At 40.1% G+C, this 20,434-nt stretch overlaps 1 protein-coding gene across 4 annotated transcripts; it reads right to left on the reverse strand.

Annotated features, from left to right (window-relative positions):
* Nucleotides 1-3,945: 3,945 nt before the first annotated feature.
* top3a (DNA topoisomerase III alpha) lies at nucleotides 3,946-20,338 on the reverse strand. Of its 4 annotated transcripts, none has more exons than XM_086091558.1 (20): nucleotides 20,208-20,338; nucleotides 19,844-20,129; nucleotides 19,267-19,326; nucleotides 18,068-18,141; nucleotides 17,871-17,946; nucleotides 17,582-17,690; nucleotides 17,278-17,421; nucleotides 16,980-17,150; nucleotides 16,783-16,883; nucleotides 12,749-12,823; nucleotides 12,583-12,665; nucleotides 12,220-12,430; nucleotides 11,958-12,143; nucleotides 10,313-10,442; nucleotides 9,062-9,175; nucleotides 8,814-8,979; nucleotides 8,554-8,700; nucleotides 8,304-8,426; nucleotides 4,760-5,466; nucleotides 3,946-4,500 (listed from the first exon to the last, which is right to left on the reverse strand). In XM_086091558.1, exons 2-20 carry the CDS (start codon nucleotides 20,054-20,056, stop codon nucleotides 4,346-4,348), a joined length of 3,045 nt encoding a protein of 1,014 aa, XP_085947684.1. In that variant the 5' UTR covers nucleotides 20,057-20,129; nucleotides 20,208-20,338; the 3' UTR covers nucleotides 3,946-4,345. The 4 variants fall into 4 exon arrangements, with proteins under 4 accessions (XP_085947684.1, XP_085947759.1, XP_085947844.1 ...); XM_086091633.1 differs by having other exon boundaries at nucleotides 20,226-20,337; XM_086091718.1 differs by having other exon boundaries at nucleotides 19,267-19,323; nucleotides 19,844-20,331.
* Between the last annotated feature and the right edge of the window lie 96 nt (nucleotides 20,339-20,434).

A 20,434-nucleotide genomic window follows, 5' to 3' on the forward strand; every position in this document is an offset into this window, starting at 1 on the left:
ATGGACAGAAGTAGTCCTGCTTCACTCTGTACTCAGTCTGTGCATTTTTTCAAGGCTTCGCATTATCAAGCATTCGCTGAAAGGGCTGACGCACACGCCAATAGGTGGGCATTTCCTTTCCATCAATCATCAATTCCAGTCAATAACGAATGCCCACCTCTGCTTATGTACAGTATAAAAGGTCTGTGTAAAAATGTCAGCACTAAAATGCATACCCTAAAAAAATCAGTAGTGATTTAATGCCTTTTATATGACAACATTTTACACATCTTAATGCTGTCCGCTTTATGGGCGTGGCCTGCCTGTTTCCCCATCTCACCCTGTCAACATCATCGGTGGACACTAGGGGTGTGAATTGACTAGTATCTGGCGATTCAATTCGTATCACGATTCATAGGACACGATTCGATTCGATACCGATTAATCCCGATACGAATCTATAAAATTGATTATTGCGATTTTTTTAAAACTCAAATTTAGAAAATACAAATCAGTAAACTTGTACATGTAAGATTTGTATGAAAATGTATTTATTTCTTTAAAAATTCAGGCTTATAACTGAGCCACTGCATTTAACAAACAGGTTGCAGTCTGTTTCATGTTTGAACAGCACTGAAATAAAATATTAAGGCTTAATGTTCCATTAATATAACATTCTTCTATGCTTAATGTATGAATCCTAACCCTAAGTAAGACGTTTTGTTGAATATTCCCATAAAAACTTGATGTTTAAAAATCGATCCGGCCGCATATCGAATCGATTCGAAAATTGCGCACTGTAATATCGCGATATATTGCAGAATCGATTTTTTATAACACCCCTAATGGACACATGTATTGTATGATTGTTTCCTTGCTTGTTTTGTCATGTTTTATTGTCATGTAGTGTCTGAAAACCAATCGCCACCAAAATTCATATGCACATCCCTACTCTTGTCCCCCTCAACCTGTGAAAACATAAACGCAATTGGGACTTTAGTGACATAATTCACCTCCACAAAAGCGAAAATACTGTGCCGAAATTTAAAAAAAAAAAAGTGTTTTTTATGTTTTACAAGTGGAAGAGTGGGAATGTACACATGAATTTTAGTAGCAAACGGTCAGCGACGAAAAAGTTTTTTTTAGACCCAATAGTTAGGCAGCTATTAGCCCGCCACAGCTAATTGGCTGACATCACTGCCGCTATCGGGCAACAATTAGCATTGGGCGGCTGATATAACCAAGGTTAGCGGGATGAAATTATCTTCTTACCGGCCAGAAATGGAGCTCTGTGTCGCTGTTGCCATTGCTCATAGCTCCGGAAATGAAATGAAGCTAACACTTATCAATTGTGAACAATTCAGCTTCCAAAAAGCCTCTTGGAACGCATTGTGTTCATATGGGGCTTATTACAGAAAAAAATGTGGTATGAGAGAAACTGCAACTTCCTTATTCTCTTATAAATCAGACGTGGTGAGGCTACTGGAGGCTTCAGAGGTTTAAGTGGCCATAAGTAGAGATATCCACTTAAATATTGGTGCCAATTAATCACTGCTTTTGGACATTATTAGCGATATTATTTTGAACGTAGAAATTATGTCCGGTTCCGCTCTAACATGCACCAAGACATGGGAAGAGGGAGGGGTGTGTGGCGATACTAGCTATTAAAAAGGGGCTTTTTTTTCTTTTCTTTTTATGAGTTAGCTATTTACTGATTTCTCCAAAACAAATTGGTGAATTTAAAAATGCTAACTAATATAATTTTCCTGATCAAAAAATACATAAAGAGAGTTTATGACTATGAGTGAAAAATGGGTTTGACTGTTCCTTTAAGTTTATGGTATGGCAGGAATGGGCATCTGGCGGCCTGCAGGCCACATGTGGCTCATGCCTACTCTCTGAGTGGCCGCCGATTCATTAAATAAAAAAATAATAATCATTTTTAAAAAATTAGGGGGAGAAAATTATAAACATTCCACATTTCCTCTGCTACAGTGGACCCCCAAATACCCGCTGATTCACAATTTGAAGAATTTTGTTTATAAATAAAAAATATTAAAAAGGGGGTGGGAAGGCTTTGCGGACTGTTGGGAAGGCAACCTCCGTTTTAGTTTTTGTTGGCATGATTTGCAATGCATTTGGTATTAAAATAGCATTTTTGTCATCAATTTGGTTAGGAAATGCACAATGGTCCTATGTGGCCCCTCAGTAGCGCCTATGAAATACAGTATTGTGGCCCCCTCCCATCCCATATTGACATCTGTGGACTCGGTGACGTAATCACGCTTACGGCGCTTCTTTAGCGTTCCTCCTGGATGGAACATTTACAAGGTGGCGGTCTGACACTTCCCGAAAGAAAGAGGTTATAACTGCTACCCGGCAAAACAAACAAACAAACAAAAAAAGACTCGTGTATCACATGACTTGTTATCTGCCCGGATACCGGTGGTGTGTGTATGCGTGTGTGCGTGGAGTCGGGAGCACAAAAACAACACTGCAGGACCATTAGCGCCCACTCGTGATGAGTCACGCGTGACTCACCGAACGTGCCAGTAAGATCTGCGTTGCTTCCTTGGAAGATTAACAAAATAAAGCACATCACTTTCCCCATACCGGGAATCCATGCGTTTCCCGTTAAATCGGGATCAACGAAACCGCGTGTGGGAATACTGAGGAGGGAGAGGGTGGTCCTGTTGCCTGCAGATAGATGCACAAAGTTTGTGTGGCACCACCTCTGACTCACACTCCACTTGCATGGCGATGCATGATGTGCTTTGTCATTTCTACGTTCCAACGGCAGCATGCACGTCACATTGGCGCACTCATTTCGATACTTTCACTGAGTGAAAACGAGATCATTTGCCAAATGAGATGCAAACTATTCCAAAAAGGATGTCCAATTCATATCAAAGTGATGAAACAATGTTACGATACTAAGCAGTTCAGAAAATGGATGGATGAAATATGAGGTGCCATTGTGCCATATAAGCCAAAAATAACATTTACCTCCTACAAACGCCAAAGAAAATGAAAAAATAAAAAAGCTTTCACTCACACTCTCACAAAAAAAATATTGCTTATCAGCCTGAAAAATGTAACAGGAAATCTAATGTTGAGTTTAACATAAGACTGTGTTGTTTTTACACATCTCGTAAAAATTCGGGATGATTTGACCAAGAATCAAATAAATGATGTTAAATAGTTTGGAAAACTGTATTCTATGTTCGCCTTTTGCTCAGTGGCCAAGTTTTGTGACATCAAAATTTTAGCAGCAGAAAAACACGTTTTAAATTTGCTGTAAATTGTGTCTTCTAAATTTGACACGCAATAGAGCAGTGGTGGGCAAAGTCGGTCCTCGAGGGCCTGAGTCCTGCAGGTTTTGGGTGTTTCCCTTCTCCAACACAGCTGGTATATGGTCAGCTCATCAGCAAGCTCTGCATAAGCCTAACGATGCTGTTGATTGGAATCAGCTTGTGTTGGAAGAGGGAAACCTTCAAAACCTGCAGGACTCCTGCCCTCGAGGATCGAGTTTGCCCACCCTTGCTTATAGAGTGTTACAATCCTGTCAAATATGAACGATTAAACATAATAATGATACTTCAAAATCATGAAAAAAAGCAAGCAGTTTGAGACAACCTGAAATGGTGAAAAACTGCTTAATGCTATTTCGCTACAATTCAGTACTTGCATGTCTTTTCACATTTTCAGCAATTATCTTACATGTATTTAGAAACAAATCTCTGAATACACTTGACAGTGTTTTTAATGTTTCACCAGTATTGTAAAAGGGATTAAAAAGTAATTTTCCAGTTTGCTGTGTTCACACGCTTAGCTGGCTTAGCTGTGAGATTGTGGTTGAAGACAAATGAGTCAGGACAAAACCAAATTTGAGATGAATCATTTCCAGAGACGTGCAAGAAGTAAAAACCAAACCCAGTCTCAGTAAAGATGTCCGCAACAATGTAATGTAGAAAAGATTCACATTTATTATCAGTCAATCATTATAAATTGCAACAGAATTGGAATCAAAACGGACCTAAAAGAAAAGCAATTGCCTGCGAAACTCATCAGTCAGGCTGCACGCAGAAAGTCAAATAAAAAGAAGAGCAAAGAATGGATTATTTCGTTCAAGCCGAGGGCAGCTGTTACCTTTTGGGCAGCAACAGGCACAAGTGCTTCACACCCGAAAAGGACTCCTTTTCAGAACTCAATTTAATATGGGCAGCATGCGAAATGAAAACAATAGAACAAATAGAACAAACAAAAACAAATAGAAAGTCGCAAGAGGTGTTTGCGCAGGTGTTGCATTGTTTGTAAAAGACGCAACCAGTCGAGTCACAGAGTGCAAAACCTCCGCACGCTGCTGTCACCGCTGAGGACAAGTGACCCGCGTGTGTCCGGGCATGTGGCAGATGCCGCAGGAACGAGCTTTCTTGGCAGCGGGGGGTTTATCCCCCGTTAGCTTCCTTCCCTTCTTCCCTCTGTCACTGTTGCTATTATAGCCGCCGCCTCCGAAGCCACCTGACAGAGAAGCAAATAGGTAAAATCCTTCTTTATGTGGTGCAAAGTGTGAGCGTGAGCTGTGGCCAACATCATGTGAATGTGCTTTTAATAGGCATTTAATAAATGGCTGAAAAGTACATTGGCGACTGTGGCTCTCCTTTCCCACATGAACGGGCATTACAGTAAGTAATATTTGCTTTAAAAAAGTTCCACTGTATTACATAATAAGGGGGTGTGACCACTTTGACAAAGCAAAACTTTTGTGTGTGTGACTTGCCTTGTGCCGAGGTGTTTTCATCAGCCCACTGGAAGAAATTACATTGCTGCTCTCTAGGTTTCCCGCAGGTGTGAAACATCCGTCCCTTGTTGGGCCCGTCCTTCTGCACCGTGCGCGTCACTGTGGCCTCGTTACAATTACACGTCAGACCTCCAGCGCCTCCCGCAGGCCCAGCGCCACCTTCTCCGGCGCAGTTCCTGAACCCCAGAGATTGCCTGAAAGGCTGCGAGATTCTTGGTGGAGGTGGTGGCGGCGGCGGAGGCCAGTGATTCTGCAGCGCCCCCTGATGGCTCGGCTGATCCGCCCACAGAAAGAAATTACAAATCCCCGAATTGCACTTGTAGAACTGCCGTCCCTGGTTGGGACCTTCTTTGCGCACAGTCAGCAAGATTGCATCCTGACCACAGTTGCACACAATGACATCACTGTTGCGCGTGCTGATACTATTGCCCCCTGGTGGTGGACGAGGCTGTGGGGTCCAAGAGGGGGCAGCGGGAGGAGCACAAGGCCTTGCATTTGAATTTAATGTGCGGCGTGGCGCTGGTCTCGGGGGAGCCTCTCTTCCACCTCCCTCTCCTCCTGCTCCTCCTCTGAGATATTTAAGGTCCAGCACCTCTCGCAGAGTCTCGTCACATCCACCGATGCAGCCGACAAACTCTAAAGGCATCATGGCGGGAAGGCTCCCCCTACGGAACTTGAACTTTAACCTGAAGGACACACAGTTTGCAAATGTCAGCCACGATTAGAAACACCCCTGCAAACGACAAACACTTTAAAAAGTATTCTTTAATAGGTTTAAAGGTGTGAGAGGGGCCAAACTAAAGCTGGGTGTTATGACGGTACAGATCACAGATGATAGAAACGTTTCTATCATGTCACTTCTCTCCTGTCATTTCTATCGTAATTTAACCAATTTGAATTGCTGGAGAAAAGCTTTACCACACCCAATACACTACATCTGCCAGCAGGTGGCTTACTCTATAACAAACCATGTCCTAAAGTGCCACCTACAGTGCATCATTAAAAAAGATAGCAAGGTGGGTGGACATACATAAATACTACTACACTGGGAAAGAATTAACAACTAACAACAATTTTGACATAACTCTGAACAAAAAATGGCCACCTCAAAGCATGCTGGGAGTTCCAGCGTCAACTCCTTCCAACTAGAGTATTATTTTATTATGCATGCACTCAATTTATCTATGTAAAAAAAAATGAATGAGAATTTGTTTTGTGTGCAAAAGTTGTAATGCAGGCACAACATTTACATCTTGTGGTTTTATTTAGCAAGATTGTCTTTGTGGCGTTTGATTTATGGCGGCTTGCCTGATTCTACTAACCTTGCTCTGCAAGCTGAATTCTCGCGGTATTTGTTAGTTCGCAAACTCCGGAGAATACATCTTGTACTAAGCCCGTTGAGTTCCACTGATCCGAACCACCGGTGGTTCGGACCAATCACAGAGCGACATTGTGTTTGGGGGCGTGATATGCAGCTGTGAAGAAACCAGGAAGGCAGCGCCGACGCAAATAAACAAACCTAACATGGACGAATGGACGCTGCAATTAATTCTGCTCTTGCAGAATTTCTCACCGTTTCCTTGTTGAATGTTGAACAGCGCAGCGAGAGGCGTGTCGTGCATTTTTAGCTGGTTAAGATGTTCATGCTTCCCCCCCTTCGACGAGAACAAAGACGACATTTTCATCCGTGGCCGTGAATGGTTCAAACAAACTTGTACAATGCCGCATCGTCCAATCAGCTCGAACTATTGTACAGAATGTCCCGCCTTTCCCAAGCAAATCACCGCGGAGCTGTCCCAGGTTGATATTGTGGAGAACTCCCTTGAGTGAATCACAATATCAATCTGGCTATTGCCAGGTTATGATTTTACGACATTATGCTGGATTCAATGATGGATGAGATTCAAAACAGATATCACAGCTATCAGAAACGTGAAACCGTTACTAAAAATGTCTGAAACTTTATTTTTTTTGCCTCTTATTTATATTATTATCGTCTTTTGTGCAAAAATATGTAGGCGACTTTGCCTATCACATATGACAATTTTATATAGCAGCCCAACTAGATACTCTAATTTGATACATGCCTGTTTAATATCACTTGTAAATAAAGTGAGAGAAGATAAGCAGCCACAATATGTTCTAAAAAAAGAAAGAAAAGAGAATAACTTAAAATATCTGTATCATGGTATAGCTATTGTGATATAAAATGGCTTTTAATGTGATAAAACATGCTTCTCATATCACCCAGCAATAGGGTAAAACTATTGTTAATTATATGAGATATTTTCACCAATGGCGGGCGGGTCTGAAATGTATCCTATAAGATCAATAGCACAAGTAACTGAGCATGGTTTATGACCATCAGATGAGGCCTAATAATTGTTTTAAGAGTTTGTCTTCATTGTGGAACACATCTTTGCCGACATTTTTTTTTTAAATTACTGACAAGCTTGAGACGAGATGTAAGCTACATCTGCTTTTCGAAATGCGTGTCTTAAAAAAAAAAAGCCAACACAGCAGGTTGCCATGGTGATCAGCAAAGTAGCACTCTCAGGAGACAGCAACATTAAAAGTTGTTGTATATGTAATAGTTAGAGAACAAACTTCTGGGTGAAATGTGAATTTAAAAAAATCTGTCTTTGTGCATAAGTGATGTGGCTCCGCTTTAAGGTCTGTACATCTGAAGAGTTGCTGTGGCAACAGATACTGGTGTGAAGCACTCTTGTCTTGCTGCTTGCCAAATGTGACCTATATTTGGACTGTGCTCTGGCATTTGGGCACAGGGTGTACGCCCACCGATGCAAAGAATTTGGTCAGGTTTCTTCATAATCTAATTCACACTTTGACTATTTAAAAAGACCCTCGCTTTTACAAAGACATTATTACCCAGCTTTCATTGAGAAGTATTACTTGATGCATTGGTGTAAAAATGTGCTGAAATATCCTCACAGGTTTTTCTATAATTGTGTACATGTGACAAAATATAAAGCAACCATAATAAATGAATAAACATGGATTGTTCTGAGTCACGACTTAAATATAAAATAAATAAAAGGACACGGTATGACCTTGTACATTGTTAAAACACACACACCCCTTGGATGAAGTTGATATTTTTTTCTGAGCAAAGCAAGACAAAGAAGGTGTGCATCATTACCCACAACTCAGTGCTTATTGGTACTTAGCCGTCTAAATGGCCTTCACATAGCTGTTCTTCACAGCTATAAATACTTTCACCTTCAGACATGGTCGTACGCAGCCGAGTAAGAATAATTTCTCAGGTTTTCGGCCAAATGCATCAGTGTGTCATACACCTTGCAGCGTCAAAACGCTTGGAAAAACTGCAGCCCAAACACCTTTCCCGCAATGATGCGGCCGCTAATTATAACATGTCTGATTCCTCTGACGACATCTCACTTTGGCTCACATGTTTTTCCTCATCATGCACCTGCATTTCTAGTTATTGACAAGTGTTTGACAAGTAGAACTCTTGTCACATTCACCAGTTTAAGGTACTCACATGTGAACGGGCCGCGGCCGGCAAGTGGAACAAATGCTGTCATCTCGACTGACCTCCAGCACCGTGTCAGGAAACCATACGGCTGTTTTGCAGGCTGGGAAGCCCACACAGGACAGGAACTTACTACAAAGGCGGGAAGGAAAACATTAGTGATCTAAAAAGCATGGATTCACTAGAAGACAAAATACAGCATAAATATTCAAGTAGAGCAAAGCATTAAACATTTGTTCTAGTCACATGTTCATCTCACCCGTTTCCCTCCTTCCTCTTCTTCAGCACCATGTCCCGGCCACAGTGGGGGCACTTCCTGACAGGCAGCGGGATCTCCATGTCTTGCTGCTCAATTTCAGGGATCTCCACAGCAGCACCCAAATATGGCGACAGAGCTTCATCTAACCTGAGGTTAGAGGCATATACAGGTTTTCTTCTTGATAGTTTAGCTTACAAGCAACACTTCACACTGACTCCTTCATTTCAGTAGTACGTGTCTGAATAATACACAGTACTGACTTCTTAGCCTTCTTGACCGACTCAATGAAGACAGCCTTGTATTTCTGGATGTGATGCTGCAACACGCTCCTTTTGTCCTTCCTTCCCTCTGATACCAGCTTGAGGTCTGCCTCCAATTCAGCCCGCAGGTGTGGTTTCGACATCTCGTAGCCCATAGAGTTGTAACCTAAGCAAAGAAACACCAGGAATCGCTTTAGTGGAACACCTTCTGAATACTGTCGCATACGAGTGTGAGGTTGTTTATTTACCTTCTACCAGGCCCATGCCAAGCTCACCAGGGAGAAACCTCTGATCCGCTGTCAAGCCCACATACCTACGGCTTTTTATGGTTTCGATGTGATCCGCATGTGTTGCATCGGTACCTGTTGAACACATTGACAACATTCAGACAGGTGTCGTTAAAATACTTCTAGGGTAGATCAAAGCATCCTTTTTTTATTTTATTTTAAACAAATTCAATTTTCTTCAAGCATCGCTGTACAGTAATCTACTATATCGTGGTTCACCTATCATGGCACATTACAAATTTGTTTTGGTACTGAAATACGTTTGAGTTTAAAAAGTGAATTTGAATATGTTTCAATGGTATTACAGCATGTGGGAGGATTTTTGAAGGACCAATCACGGTTCACCAGTATTCTGAAGCGGAGCAGTGATTGGTTGTTGCCTGAGTCGTGAGCAACCGTGATGTCATTTTCAGTGGACAGAAAGTGGCAAAATGGCCGCCCGCTGTGATGGATAAAAGCAGCTGCTTAACTCAAATTCCTCGAATGGAATATAAATCAGAATGCAGTGTTTAGACTAGTGGGGGCACAGACAACATATTATTACAAATAATTTTGGAGGCTTGACTTCCCCTTTAAAATGTATGTTTAAAAAAGTCACAATATTATAATAATAATATTTCACTGTGTACTACTGTAAATGATGCAAATATTTTTTTGCAAATTTTCCCAAATAGTCGATGCAAATTAGAGTACAATTTGAATGTTTTTGAACAAATCTCCCAGTGATAACAGTATTATTGTTAAAGAAAAATGCACTCTACTCTAAGTTATTAAGCAAAACAGAGTTTAAAGACATTTCATAGGTTGTAATAGTAAAGAACTGAAAATAGTCATTTGTTGAATTTGCAGCATTTGGAGATCATATTTTCTTAAATCAAAAGCTATGACAGGATGATTTAAAAACACTGTTGCACACAATCAATTGGACCAGTGCATTTGAAGTTTTATTTTTCTAAATACTGTACTCTTATCACTGGGAAGTTTGTTCAAAACGTTACAATTATACTCTAACAGTTGAAAATAACGCTGACTGTCATTTGCATCAACCACTCTAGAAAAATATCCGTTTATAATAATTTAGAACGCAGCGCATACAGTCTCTCTATATTGCTCTTACTGATTTTAACCTGTCAGTTATCATCTGTATTTGTTAGTGCTTGGGTCTACAACAACTTTGAAAGCACAGCCTCAAAATGTGTGTTTGTGACATACCAATGCCGTGCTTCTCCATCAGTGATATGAGGTCAGCTTCTGTGAGCAGCTGTGGAGGACTCGTCTGACTGTCCACCATCTCTATAGCAGAGGGCTGGAATTGGGAGCCTTCCTCATACACTGGAATCACCTAGCACAAACAAAGTCGTTTGAATAGATAAGATTCCAAACAATGATCTTTGATGCTCCCACGTATTAAGGAATGAGAGCAGAAGCATCAATAGACGACTTCAGGTGAGTCCGGCGAACCTCGGCAAGTTCCATGGCGGCCATTTTGTTTTGTTGAGAGAAGATTCGCTTCTCAGTTCTAGTTATTGTGATATTGTAATTGATTTTTGACAAATAAACATGAATCATCCAACAAATGACAAAAAGTATTACGGAAATGACTGCAGCGTCATCAGTTGTTCAAGTTGCTCTACGACGATTGATAGATCAAAGTGAAAATGTGTCCAAATGCATCAGTTTCCTAATCCGGAAAAAAAGAGAGATCGGTACATTTGTGGTTCAATTTCAGATAGTGTTCAGCTGTGATTTTTGTAGTTATTTCCATTAGGTTTCTTTCTTTTGCGATTGGAAGACGTGAATGCATTTGGGCATTATTTGCTGATTACCATCAACATCAACTCACATTTCAAAGTTTTCATCATGATGAGATCTAGAATGATGTTTGTTTGTACAGTATATCTCTGGAAGTGTTGTAAAGTCACTCGTTAAGGTAATGGGAAAATATCAACTTTATGAATTATGTGCCGGTTCTCTGTCTGCCCCTGAATTTCCTTATGACTACTTGTTTAGTGCGTACAAGGAGTACAAAGAAAACTGCTCGACGCACATCTGTCCAATGCTAAGACAAGTAACTCTATTGAACAAGGCTCACTTTCAGTATGCACTCTTCCAGTCCAGCGCTATACTGATTCAGTCGTTTTATGATACTCATAATGTAATATCGATATGACAACCCCCTGTTCAAAAAAATTCAATATGTTTCTCCAGTTACACTCCAATAATCATTGTTAGAATGTTCAATGACCGTCTGAGAAAAGGTAAAAAGGGTGCAGAATTCCAAAAAGAAATCCAAAATGCCACCACGATATAGCCATATATTGAAGAATATCCGACGTTTCGACTAGCCGGTAATCATTTTCAAGGTGTAATGGTTACAAAAGGCGAACAACAAAAGGCAAATTCGACTTCTGCAACCATTACACCTTGAAAATGACTAATGGCTAGTAAACATATTTTTTAATATCAATATATACATAAGCCTGTATGGTGCTGTTCTTACTGTTGTATTTCTCAGTACTGTACAGTTCCATATCACGGTACACTTTTTGTACATATTCTCTGTTTCAAAAATGTCAAGGCATAAAATGTGAAAAGTATGTCGTAACTGTCGCAATTTCCATGTGGAATTTGGTTCTGTTTTTACTGTGTTCACGACAGAGTAAGGCGAGCTCTGCTTTAATCAGTGGTTAGCGACGCTCTCTCAACAAATCGAGTTAGCTGATGCGTGGTGGGTGGAGCTGCGGGCGGCACACTTTTTACAGAGGCTGCTTATTGTGATGACCCTTCAGCTCTCATTCCTTATTCTGTGGATGCCCCCCCCCCCCATCCCCACACACACACTAATCGCTCCTCTTACCTTAGCGCTCCACCTGTCATAAGGATAAACATCTAGGTAATTTCTCGCAATGATCATGAGTCCTGAAGTGGAAAACTTCTCCTGAGCGATGTCTATATCCACAATAGTCTCCTGCCCCAAAGCATCCTGGGATACGCAAGCCAGGAAGTGCCGGACAATTAACTCATACACACGTCCTTCATTTCCCTGAAATAGGAAAACAACAATGGTGTTAACTGTTAAAACAACATCGTTTTATGTAAAGGAAATAAAATGTGCCTACCTGCAGTGTGTTTGTGTATGTGGTTGGGTGTATAGGAGGATGGGCTTGGTCTGAATTTTTGCCCTGTCGTGGGTTGGGACCCCCAGGCTGATCAAGCACCCGCTGGGCGAATGCCCCCCAATCAGGGCTCCGCATCTGCTCCTCCACCAAGGGGCTGAGAGCAAGGGATGCTGGGAAAATGTTTGTTTCCGTGCGGGGGTAGCTGATAAACCTTCACAGAAACAGAATGTGATCACTCCATTCAATGCATCATCATCAATTTATTTAGAGTAAAGGTTTGCCAAGAAAGAACAAGTCCCAATACTGCCAACACAAAAGCAAATATATCAGTGCGTGTTGCAAAAAGTACTAACTCACACTCACCCTTGTGTGTAAAGCTTCTCTGCAATTTTCATTGTCTCTTTAGCGCTTATTCGCAGCTTTCGAGAAGCCAATTTTTCCAGTTCCTGATGCGTGCAAAGAGAAAGAACGTGATCGGGCTTGTGCAACCGACAGAGAAAAAGGCAAGTGAGTGGATGCTTGACTTTACCACAGTGTCCAATGGCAGAGGTCTCCATTTGCTCTTGGGCTTACTGGTTACTGAGGTGACTGTTGCTATGGGATCCTAAGAACAAATTGAAAACATATTATGGCGTATAACATTTACAAGTGTACTTACTTGTCACTTAACAACAGGTTGACTTGTGTGTTTGGAGTATGGAGAAGTGTAGTACTGCATGGCATCATCATCATCATCATTCCTAACTCGGAAACCTTAGACAAATCTCCCAGTATAATGCAGAGCAAGTCTACACCACTGCAACCAATTCACACTCAATACATCGCAAAAACAATATTACTTAAGTGTATAAGTCAAAATTAAACATCATTATCACATCAAAAGAGAGAATCTTGGCTATAGTTCTTGTATTGGGCTTCCTTAGATGGTGCATGTGTACCTAATGTTGTGGCCAACGTGTTGAGCTTCTAACCAATTTCTTTCAAAATGTACAGTGGTGTTTTTATGATGCAGTAAGTTGGGAGGGTGCACATACAGTAAGCACTATTAACGGCACACACAAGAGTGGGCGGCAACCATGGCGCCTTGGTGGTTAGATACAGCCTTGCAATAATCCCTATATCGGACATAAACCAATCGTGTACTGTATTAAATAAACAATAGATATTCATTTTCTATAGTTGGCTGACTCTATGAACTTTGTCATGCACAGTAAAAACATCATTATCATTTTTAATAGTTTCAAAGGGTTTGGTAGCTTTCTGACCGCCTGTGGAGAGTATTGGCTCAGATAAATATCCAGGGGTCAAGAGTAGTGTCGGGTGAGTTGGTGGTGACAGATGTGATTACTTTAGCTCGATGACTTGCCTTTTTACTCAGGCAGTAGGGGGGCAGCCTCAAGTGTTGGCATGTGTAAGAAAAATAAACACTTGGGCCAGCAGTTTGGGTTTCAACTCACCAGAGCATGAAGAGCCTGCAGTGCCCAGGCAGCTGCCGCCCACACCTTTTGTGAGGACTTTTTCATGGTGCCATTTGTTGTGGACATTTTGAAATTTAAATATTTATTTTGAATATTTCAACATTATTTCAATACACGAATAAGTGACAATAATCAACGAAAGAAAAGAAAAATCTAAAGAAAACAGGCAATAGAAAAGAAAACAACAATGAATATTCGAAAAGGAGTGAGAATAAGTAATACTTATTTATTCCCACCCCTTCTCCTTAAGTAAATAGCATAACTTCCGTCATTCTCTTACATACACACGATATATGAATTAATACATGTAAACATACACCCATAGCCTAATGCATTCGTTTAACACCACATGTACAGTCACACTTATAAATCGAATTACTTCAGTCTATTTACACAATATAAACGTTCCAAAAAAAGAAAGCAGTCAAACTAACCAAAACAAGGAGAGAGAAAACAAACAAACCAAAAAGTAGTAACCAAAAAATGTATATTACAATTATCCCAACACACCTAGTAAGTGACCACTCCTCCCTCATCCTCATATTGTTTGAAAATCCTATTTTTATACAGTATTTTAAACGGTCTCATATTTGTACACTGTTTCAACTCCCCACTAAATCCCTTCAGGAGCCTCACCCCGCATACTGAGACAAAAACTTTCTTGTTGTACAAAACCTAGGTTCTTTAAAATCACAATGTCTCCGTAAATCGCAACACTCATTATGGTTCTTATATTCTGTGGTAGTAAATTATATCTTGCTTTAAACATTATTTGTGCTGTTTGAAACTGTACAATATCAGGAAACTTAAGTAATTGTGACTTTAGAAATAATGAGTTTGTGTGATCCTGATAACCAGCTTTGTGAATAATCCGTAACGCTCTTTTCTGTAGAATATTTATTGAATGTAGTGAGGTTTTGTAGTTATTGCCCCGAACTTTAGCACAGTACTGCAAATAAGGAGAGACTAGCGAACAGTATAGAGTGTGGAGTGATTTACTATCGAACAACTTCTTTGCTTTATTAATTATTGCAATGTTTCTTGAAATTTTACTCTGTATATGTTTGGTATGTGGTATCCAGCTAATTTTATCATCAATAATTACCCCCCAAAACATGATTTCACGAACTCTCTCAATTTCTACCCCTTCTACTTTAATCTTCACCTGTGTATTCATTCTACAATTTCCAAATAACATTATTTTTGTCTTCCCTAAATGTAATCATAATTTATTGCTGTGAAACCATGTTTTTAATTTGTTCATTTATTTAGTTATTTCCTCCTGTAATTGTACTGTTATTCCCTGAGTGAAAAATATTGGTGTCATCAGCAAATAACACAGAATGCTGTATCTTGGAAACCATATACATATCGTTTATATTCAAAATAAAAAGAGTTTAGGGCCTAATACTGACCCCTGGGGGACACCACAAACAATATCCAAACATGATGAGGAATAATCACCCAACTTAACAAACTGCTGTCTCCCACTTAAATGACTTTTTACCCATTCAAGCATTATTCCCCTGATACCATATCGTCCTAGTTTATTAATTAATATGTTATGGTTGATTGTATCAAATGCCTTCTTCAAGTCTATGAAGTCCCCTGCAGCATATTTCTTGTGATCTATAGCATTTGTGATTAGTTCTACTGCTTCAATTATTGGCAGTTTTGTTGATCTATTAGACAACACCGGCAATAATTCAATAAAATAAAATAACTGCCTGCTGACAACGTCTTGTGTGTTTGTGCTGAGGGAACGTGAGGTAGCGCGATGGCTACATGGGGATATTTTTTGCAGTGCAGTATGGTGTTTTATCTCTGAGTAATTTGGCAAACAGTGCGTGTACAGTAAGTGTTCTCGCGTGTACAGTAAGTGTTCTCGCGTGTACAGTAAGTGTTCTCGCAGTCACGGTTCCATTCAGCAAAGCTGAACAGTCACACTGTAATTAGACGTACTGAGTTGGAATCAACAAACCAGAGTTGGATAAGCAATACCAAGACAGGCCATTGTAATAACACGTGGATAAAATATACACAAGTGGGACATAGACAATCAAAACTGTTTCATGCCAGTTATTTTTTTCTCATATTTTGATAAAACTCTAATGAAATAATGACACACATTTTTTTTTAAACAAAGAGTTATCTAAAAACAAGACACACACATTAGTTATTTGCAAAATTTAAATAAATTTGTATATGTTGTTTGTTTACATACATTTTAAAATGTTTCATCATAAATGCGCTTTTTCAGTATGTGGCCATATGAAAAGGCCAACGATGTGAGATAACCAATTGTATTTCTTTAACAACAAGATAACAAAAATGCCATGGTGTTATACAAGCATTACCTTTACATTTCATATCGAATTCAGAATAATTAATGTACGTCAAATTACCTGACCTGATTTTAGACCTGCATGCATCAGTCATTGCAGTGAAATTATACCCTTGTCACTCATCAGTTTCAAACATTAATTTTGTACTAGGGCTGTGCGATTAATTGAAATGATAAATTACAATTTCAATTATTACACTCACACAATTGGCATAATTGTAAATAAAAATAAAAGATTATTAATACTCATTTTGAGCTGGTTAAATTTATATATTTGCACCTTTTTTGGACTATAAGCCGCTACTTTTTTTCACTTGCATTCAACCCTGCGGCTAATACAAAGGTGCGGCTTATCCATCAGATCACAATGGGGCGCACTATAAAGGAAGCGCAAGAGCGTCAGGCAGAGCAAAACAAACCAAGTGAGCCCGGATACAGTAGGAGAGAGAACGAGAGCGAGACAATTTGCGCCCTCATTATGGAAAAGAAAGTAACGGGAACCCGGTGCGGTAACATTAAAACACCTGCGGCTTACAGTGGGGTGCGCCTTATAGTTCAGAAATTACTGTAACTATAGTGTTTCAAAAAAATGTATTTGTCTAAATATGTTTTACATGTTTAAACATGTTCTTGTTTTGTACCAAAAAACAAATGATTGTCCCAATCATAATTGCAATTATTACCAAATTAGTCGTGATTAATATTTTCTTCATAATCGAGCAGCCCTAATTTGTACTGTACCTCCATGCAGATCTGGTAGAGCACAAGGCAAGCTGTGTGGTGGAAGAGACGGTATCTTTTCCATCCAAACTCTACAGTGTCCTCCTCCACTTCATGAAGGACTGAAACGGAGAAGCAGAAAAGCATAGATTTTAATTTAATTTCAATAATCCAGAATTAAAACACCAAATCTATATCGGAAGTGCGTGTGCATGCACCCTTGATCTTGTAGAAAGTCTCAGGAATGAAAGCCTGGATGGCTTTGAAACGCTCCACCACGAAACCCAGAGTGGGAAACTGGCAGCTGCCGTAAGAGATGAGCTGATCGGCCAGAGACTGCGGGAAGATCTTCTGTAGGCGAAGAGTTTGGAACCTTGTGAAGGATGCACCTGTATGTGTACAAAAAGAAATGCATTGAAGTCTAAAGGGTACTGACATATCATCTGAGGCATTACAGAATCTTGAACGGATCTTTGTCTGGTATCCTTCAGTGTGATAGTGTATGCGCCTCCTCACCTATCCGCAGGTCGAGCTCTTGGCGGACATCAACGGCATCACTGATGTTAATGTCTGGCTCTGATAGCGTCTCGCAAGCCCTCCGAATGGAGTTGGGGGTGATTTCCGAAAACTTTGCCCGAAGTACTTGCAAATTAGGCTTCACTAAAAAAGTATTTGTACCAACATATCAACGATATGCACATATTGGCAACATCACCTGAAGATGATGTTTGATGGTGTTTAATGCCACTGAGAGGAGAGGTCTAACAACCAAACATTGCTTGGTCACTTTTTGCATTGTTAAGCTTTCATTTAACCTTACCTGCTTTACAGACATTGATTATTTCAAAGCCAATGTTCTCTCCCTCTCTGTCACAGTCAGTCCAGATAATTAAGGCCTGGCATTGTCTCACCTCTTTTTCCAATGTACGCTGCATGAGAAGGAGAGGAAGGAGAGACCCAGTTTATAACAACTATTATGTACACACAATATCCCCGTCACACACAAGATAGAAACAGAAAGAACATGGAGTATAAGGCTCCATAATTTGCTTCAAAACAAAATATTATTTTGCTTTTTCGTAATCCCTCAAAAAGGTAAGGAGACATACCTTGACTTGTATCATGCCATCTGGACAATACTTCTCTATCTCAGCATCGAACAAAAGCACAGGATTGCAACTGTGCCTTTGGAAAGAAAATGTAAACGTGAAATTAACAGTTGCTTGCATGTAAAGCCTCACACTGTACAAACGAATCCCAACAGGGTCTAACAGGCAAGTGGGGAACATGTCCTTTCAAAACTTACCATTTCTGATAAAGGGCTTTAAATTCAAGAGCCAGTAAATGGCCTGAGACTGATGTCATTGCTACCGTCACATTCTACATATGAACATAAGGAAACAAGCGATTAGAGGGAGTATGCAAACAAAAGGAACAGACGTATGTATTTCACTGTGCAGGGTTTTACATTAAACATATTTGGGTGATGGCCCGATGAGCCATGTTGTGGTGGCACTGGCCCTGTATATTCATGATACAGTATAATACTTTAACTTTCATTAATTTATATTTAGCATGTTTATACTGTATTAAGCCTTTAACAAATATGACCTCTGTGTAGTTACTCTTTTTGCATGTTGTGGGTTATTTTGCAGTATAAATTCTTCTTCTTCTTTTTCCTTTCGGCTTTTCCCTTCAGCCACAGCGAACCAGTTGCCTCCATCTAATTGAAACTGAATATTTTACATTTGACAATCCTATTGTTTGCATTCAAGTGCCGAAATGGACTTGCACCAACATACCTGTCTGACCTGTTGGAACCCTATGTTCCTCCAAGGTCTCATCTAAAGTATTCTGACGAGCTTCTCCGAGCTGTTACTAAATCCAGGATGAAGCTCAGGGGAGACCGGGCTTTCAGCTTGCAGTGGTAGCCCCAAAGCTGTGGAACGAGCTGCCTCTGCCTATTAGGCAAGCCCCCACTCTGTAGGTTTTTAAATCAGGTCTTAAGACTCATTTTTACTCTTAGGCTTTTAAAACTCAGAAGTGACTGCCACATGTCTCTTAATATGCTTCGTTTTTAATATAATAATATTTTAATATAATAATGTTCCATGGTTTTTTTGTACAGCACTTTGGTGTCAACCTCTATTGTCTTAAAGATGCTATTTAAATAAAGTGGTATGGTATGGTATTTTCTATACTTTATATCTTGTTCAAGCCATTCCTTATGGAAAGATTTAAGACGACTCACAAAAAAATGTGCACATTGGGGTAAAAGGATCAATGACGGTTGATCAATTTAAGAGGATGAAACGTAAGCAAGTACATATTGATTTTTTTTTTGTATTTCATCTCATTATTTAGTAAATTCGTAGTGGCCCTGTCCGGCCAGTGTCAGTGAACTTCAGAGTTCGGAATGGCCCTAAACAGTCACGTAGTGGCCCCAAACAGTCACGTAGTGGCCCCTAGCCCCTTTTAATGTAGAACCCTGCTGTATTTACATACCTGGCCAAAGAGATGATATTCATACTCATAGATCTTATTAAACCTGGACAGTCCCTCCTTCTAAAAGAAACAAAAAATAAAATATCAAAGGGCATTAGTGATTAGGCATTATTATCCAAGTATTAAGTATAAATAAATATATCCTGAAACAAGAGTGAGGGTACATTGTCGGGCATAATAAAGTCAAATAAAACACAATAATAAAAAGTAGACATTGCAGTATATTTAACAGATTGGGGTAGATGGGTTACGTTACAGCCGTTACAGTATACAGTTCTGTATGAACTACAACCAAATGACATTATCTCTATTTTTAACATCCTTATTTTACGCATGACAACCACTCAAGGATTTATTTTTTTTTTTACCACCACTTATGCCTAGGAGGAGAGGGGTCCCTTGCTCAAGCCAGGGCACAATGACAGAAGCCAGCAAGCATTCGAGCATCTCTCCAACAACTAGTAGTAATTTTTACATTTTCGTCCGACTCAAACCCATAATCCTCTAGCTCTGAAGCACTAGTTGTTATAGATGAACTACTATCACTATGCAATAGTAATTTATTTGGCATACTAACCCGCATGGACCTGCCATTGGACATGATTTCGGAGATGCCTTTGGCTGCATCATTCTTCTCGGCTACGCAGAGGACCCGCTTGATCTGACCCCTCCGCATCATGTCCAATGTTGCTAGTGAGTCTCGCTCCGCAGAACGACACCTCAGCTGGATACGTGGCCTCTGCTGGCCCAGTCGAAGCAGATGTTTTGCGAGGAGTGTCACTATTTGCATGCCTGGCTGCTACTCGCATAAAGCAGCTTCTTCGCCGCTGTCCTTCCACTGTGTTAGCACGTTACCTAAAATGCTAGGTAGAGCGAGTACAAGCTTTAACCCGTTTGGAAAACGAAACCTGTCACCACGTCAAACTTCAACACTACTGTACCAGTAAAATAAAGGTTACCGTAGTCCAAATACATATCCCAAACTAAAACTTTCTTCGTGGCGTTTTTTACTGTTAACAAAAAAAGTTCACGTTGTTTACAAACTGCGCGCCCACCCGGCGCCTGTCAAACCATTTTACCGTATTACGTCCTGGTGTCGTAAAGTCATAGATTGGCGTAAACAAGTTGACCGAAAATATAAACACAAGTTTCCCTTGGAAAAACAGAC

The sequence above is a fragment of the Leptonotus elevatus genome, chromosome 1, assembly GCF_054856555.1.
Source record: "Leptonotus elevatus isolate MCC_2025b chromosome 1, RoL_Lele_1.0, whole genome shotgun sequence".
Lineage (NCBI taxonomy): Eukaryota > Metazoa > Chordata > Actinopteri > Syngnathiformes > Syngnathidae > Leptonotus > Leptonotus elevatus.

What these genes read in the sequence shown, in the direction of transcription:
- top3a (XM_086091558.1), bottom strand. Translation starts at nt 20,056, where the DNA reads ATGCAAATAGTGACACTCCTCGCAAAACATCTGCTTCGACTGGGCCAG. An exon ending in AAGAGGAAGGAGGGAAACGG is followed by an intron (nt 8,427 to 8,553) that starts GTGAGATGAACA and finishes CCGCCTTTGTAG; the next exon opens with TAAGTTCCTGTCCTGTGTGG. An exon ending in CGGCCGCGGCCCGTTCACAT is followed by an intron (nt 5,467 to 8,303) that starts GTGAGTACCTTA and finishes TGTGTCCTTCAG; the next exon opens with GTTAAAGTTCAAGTTCCGTA.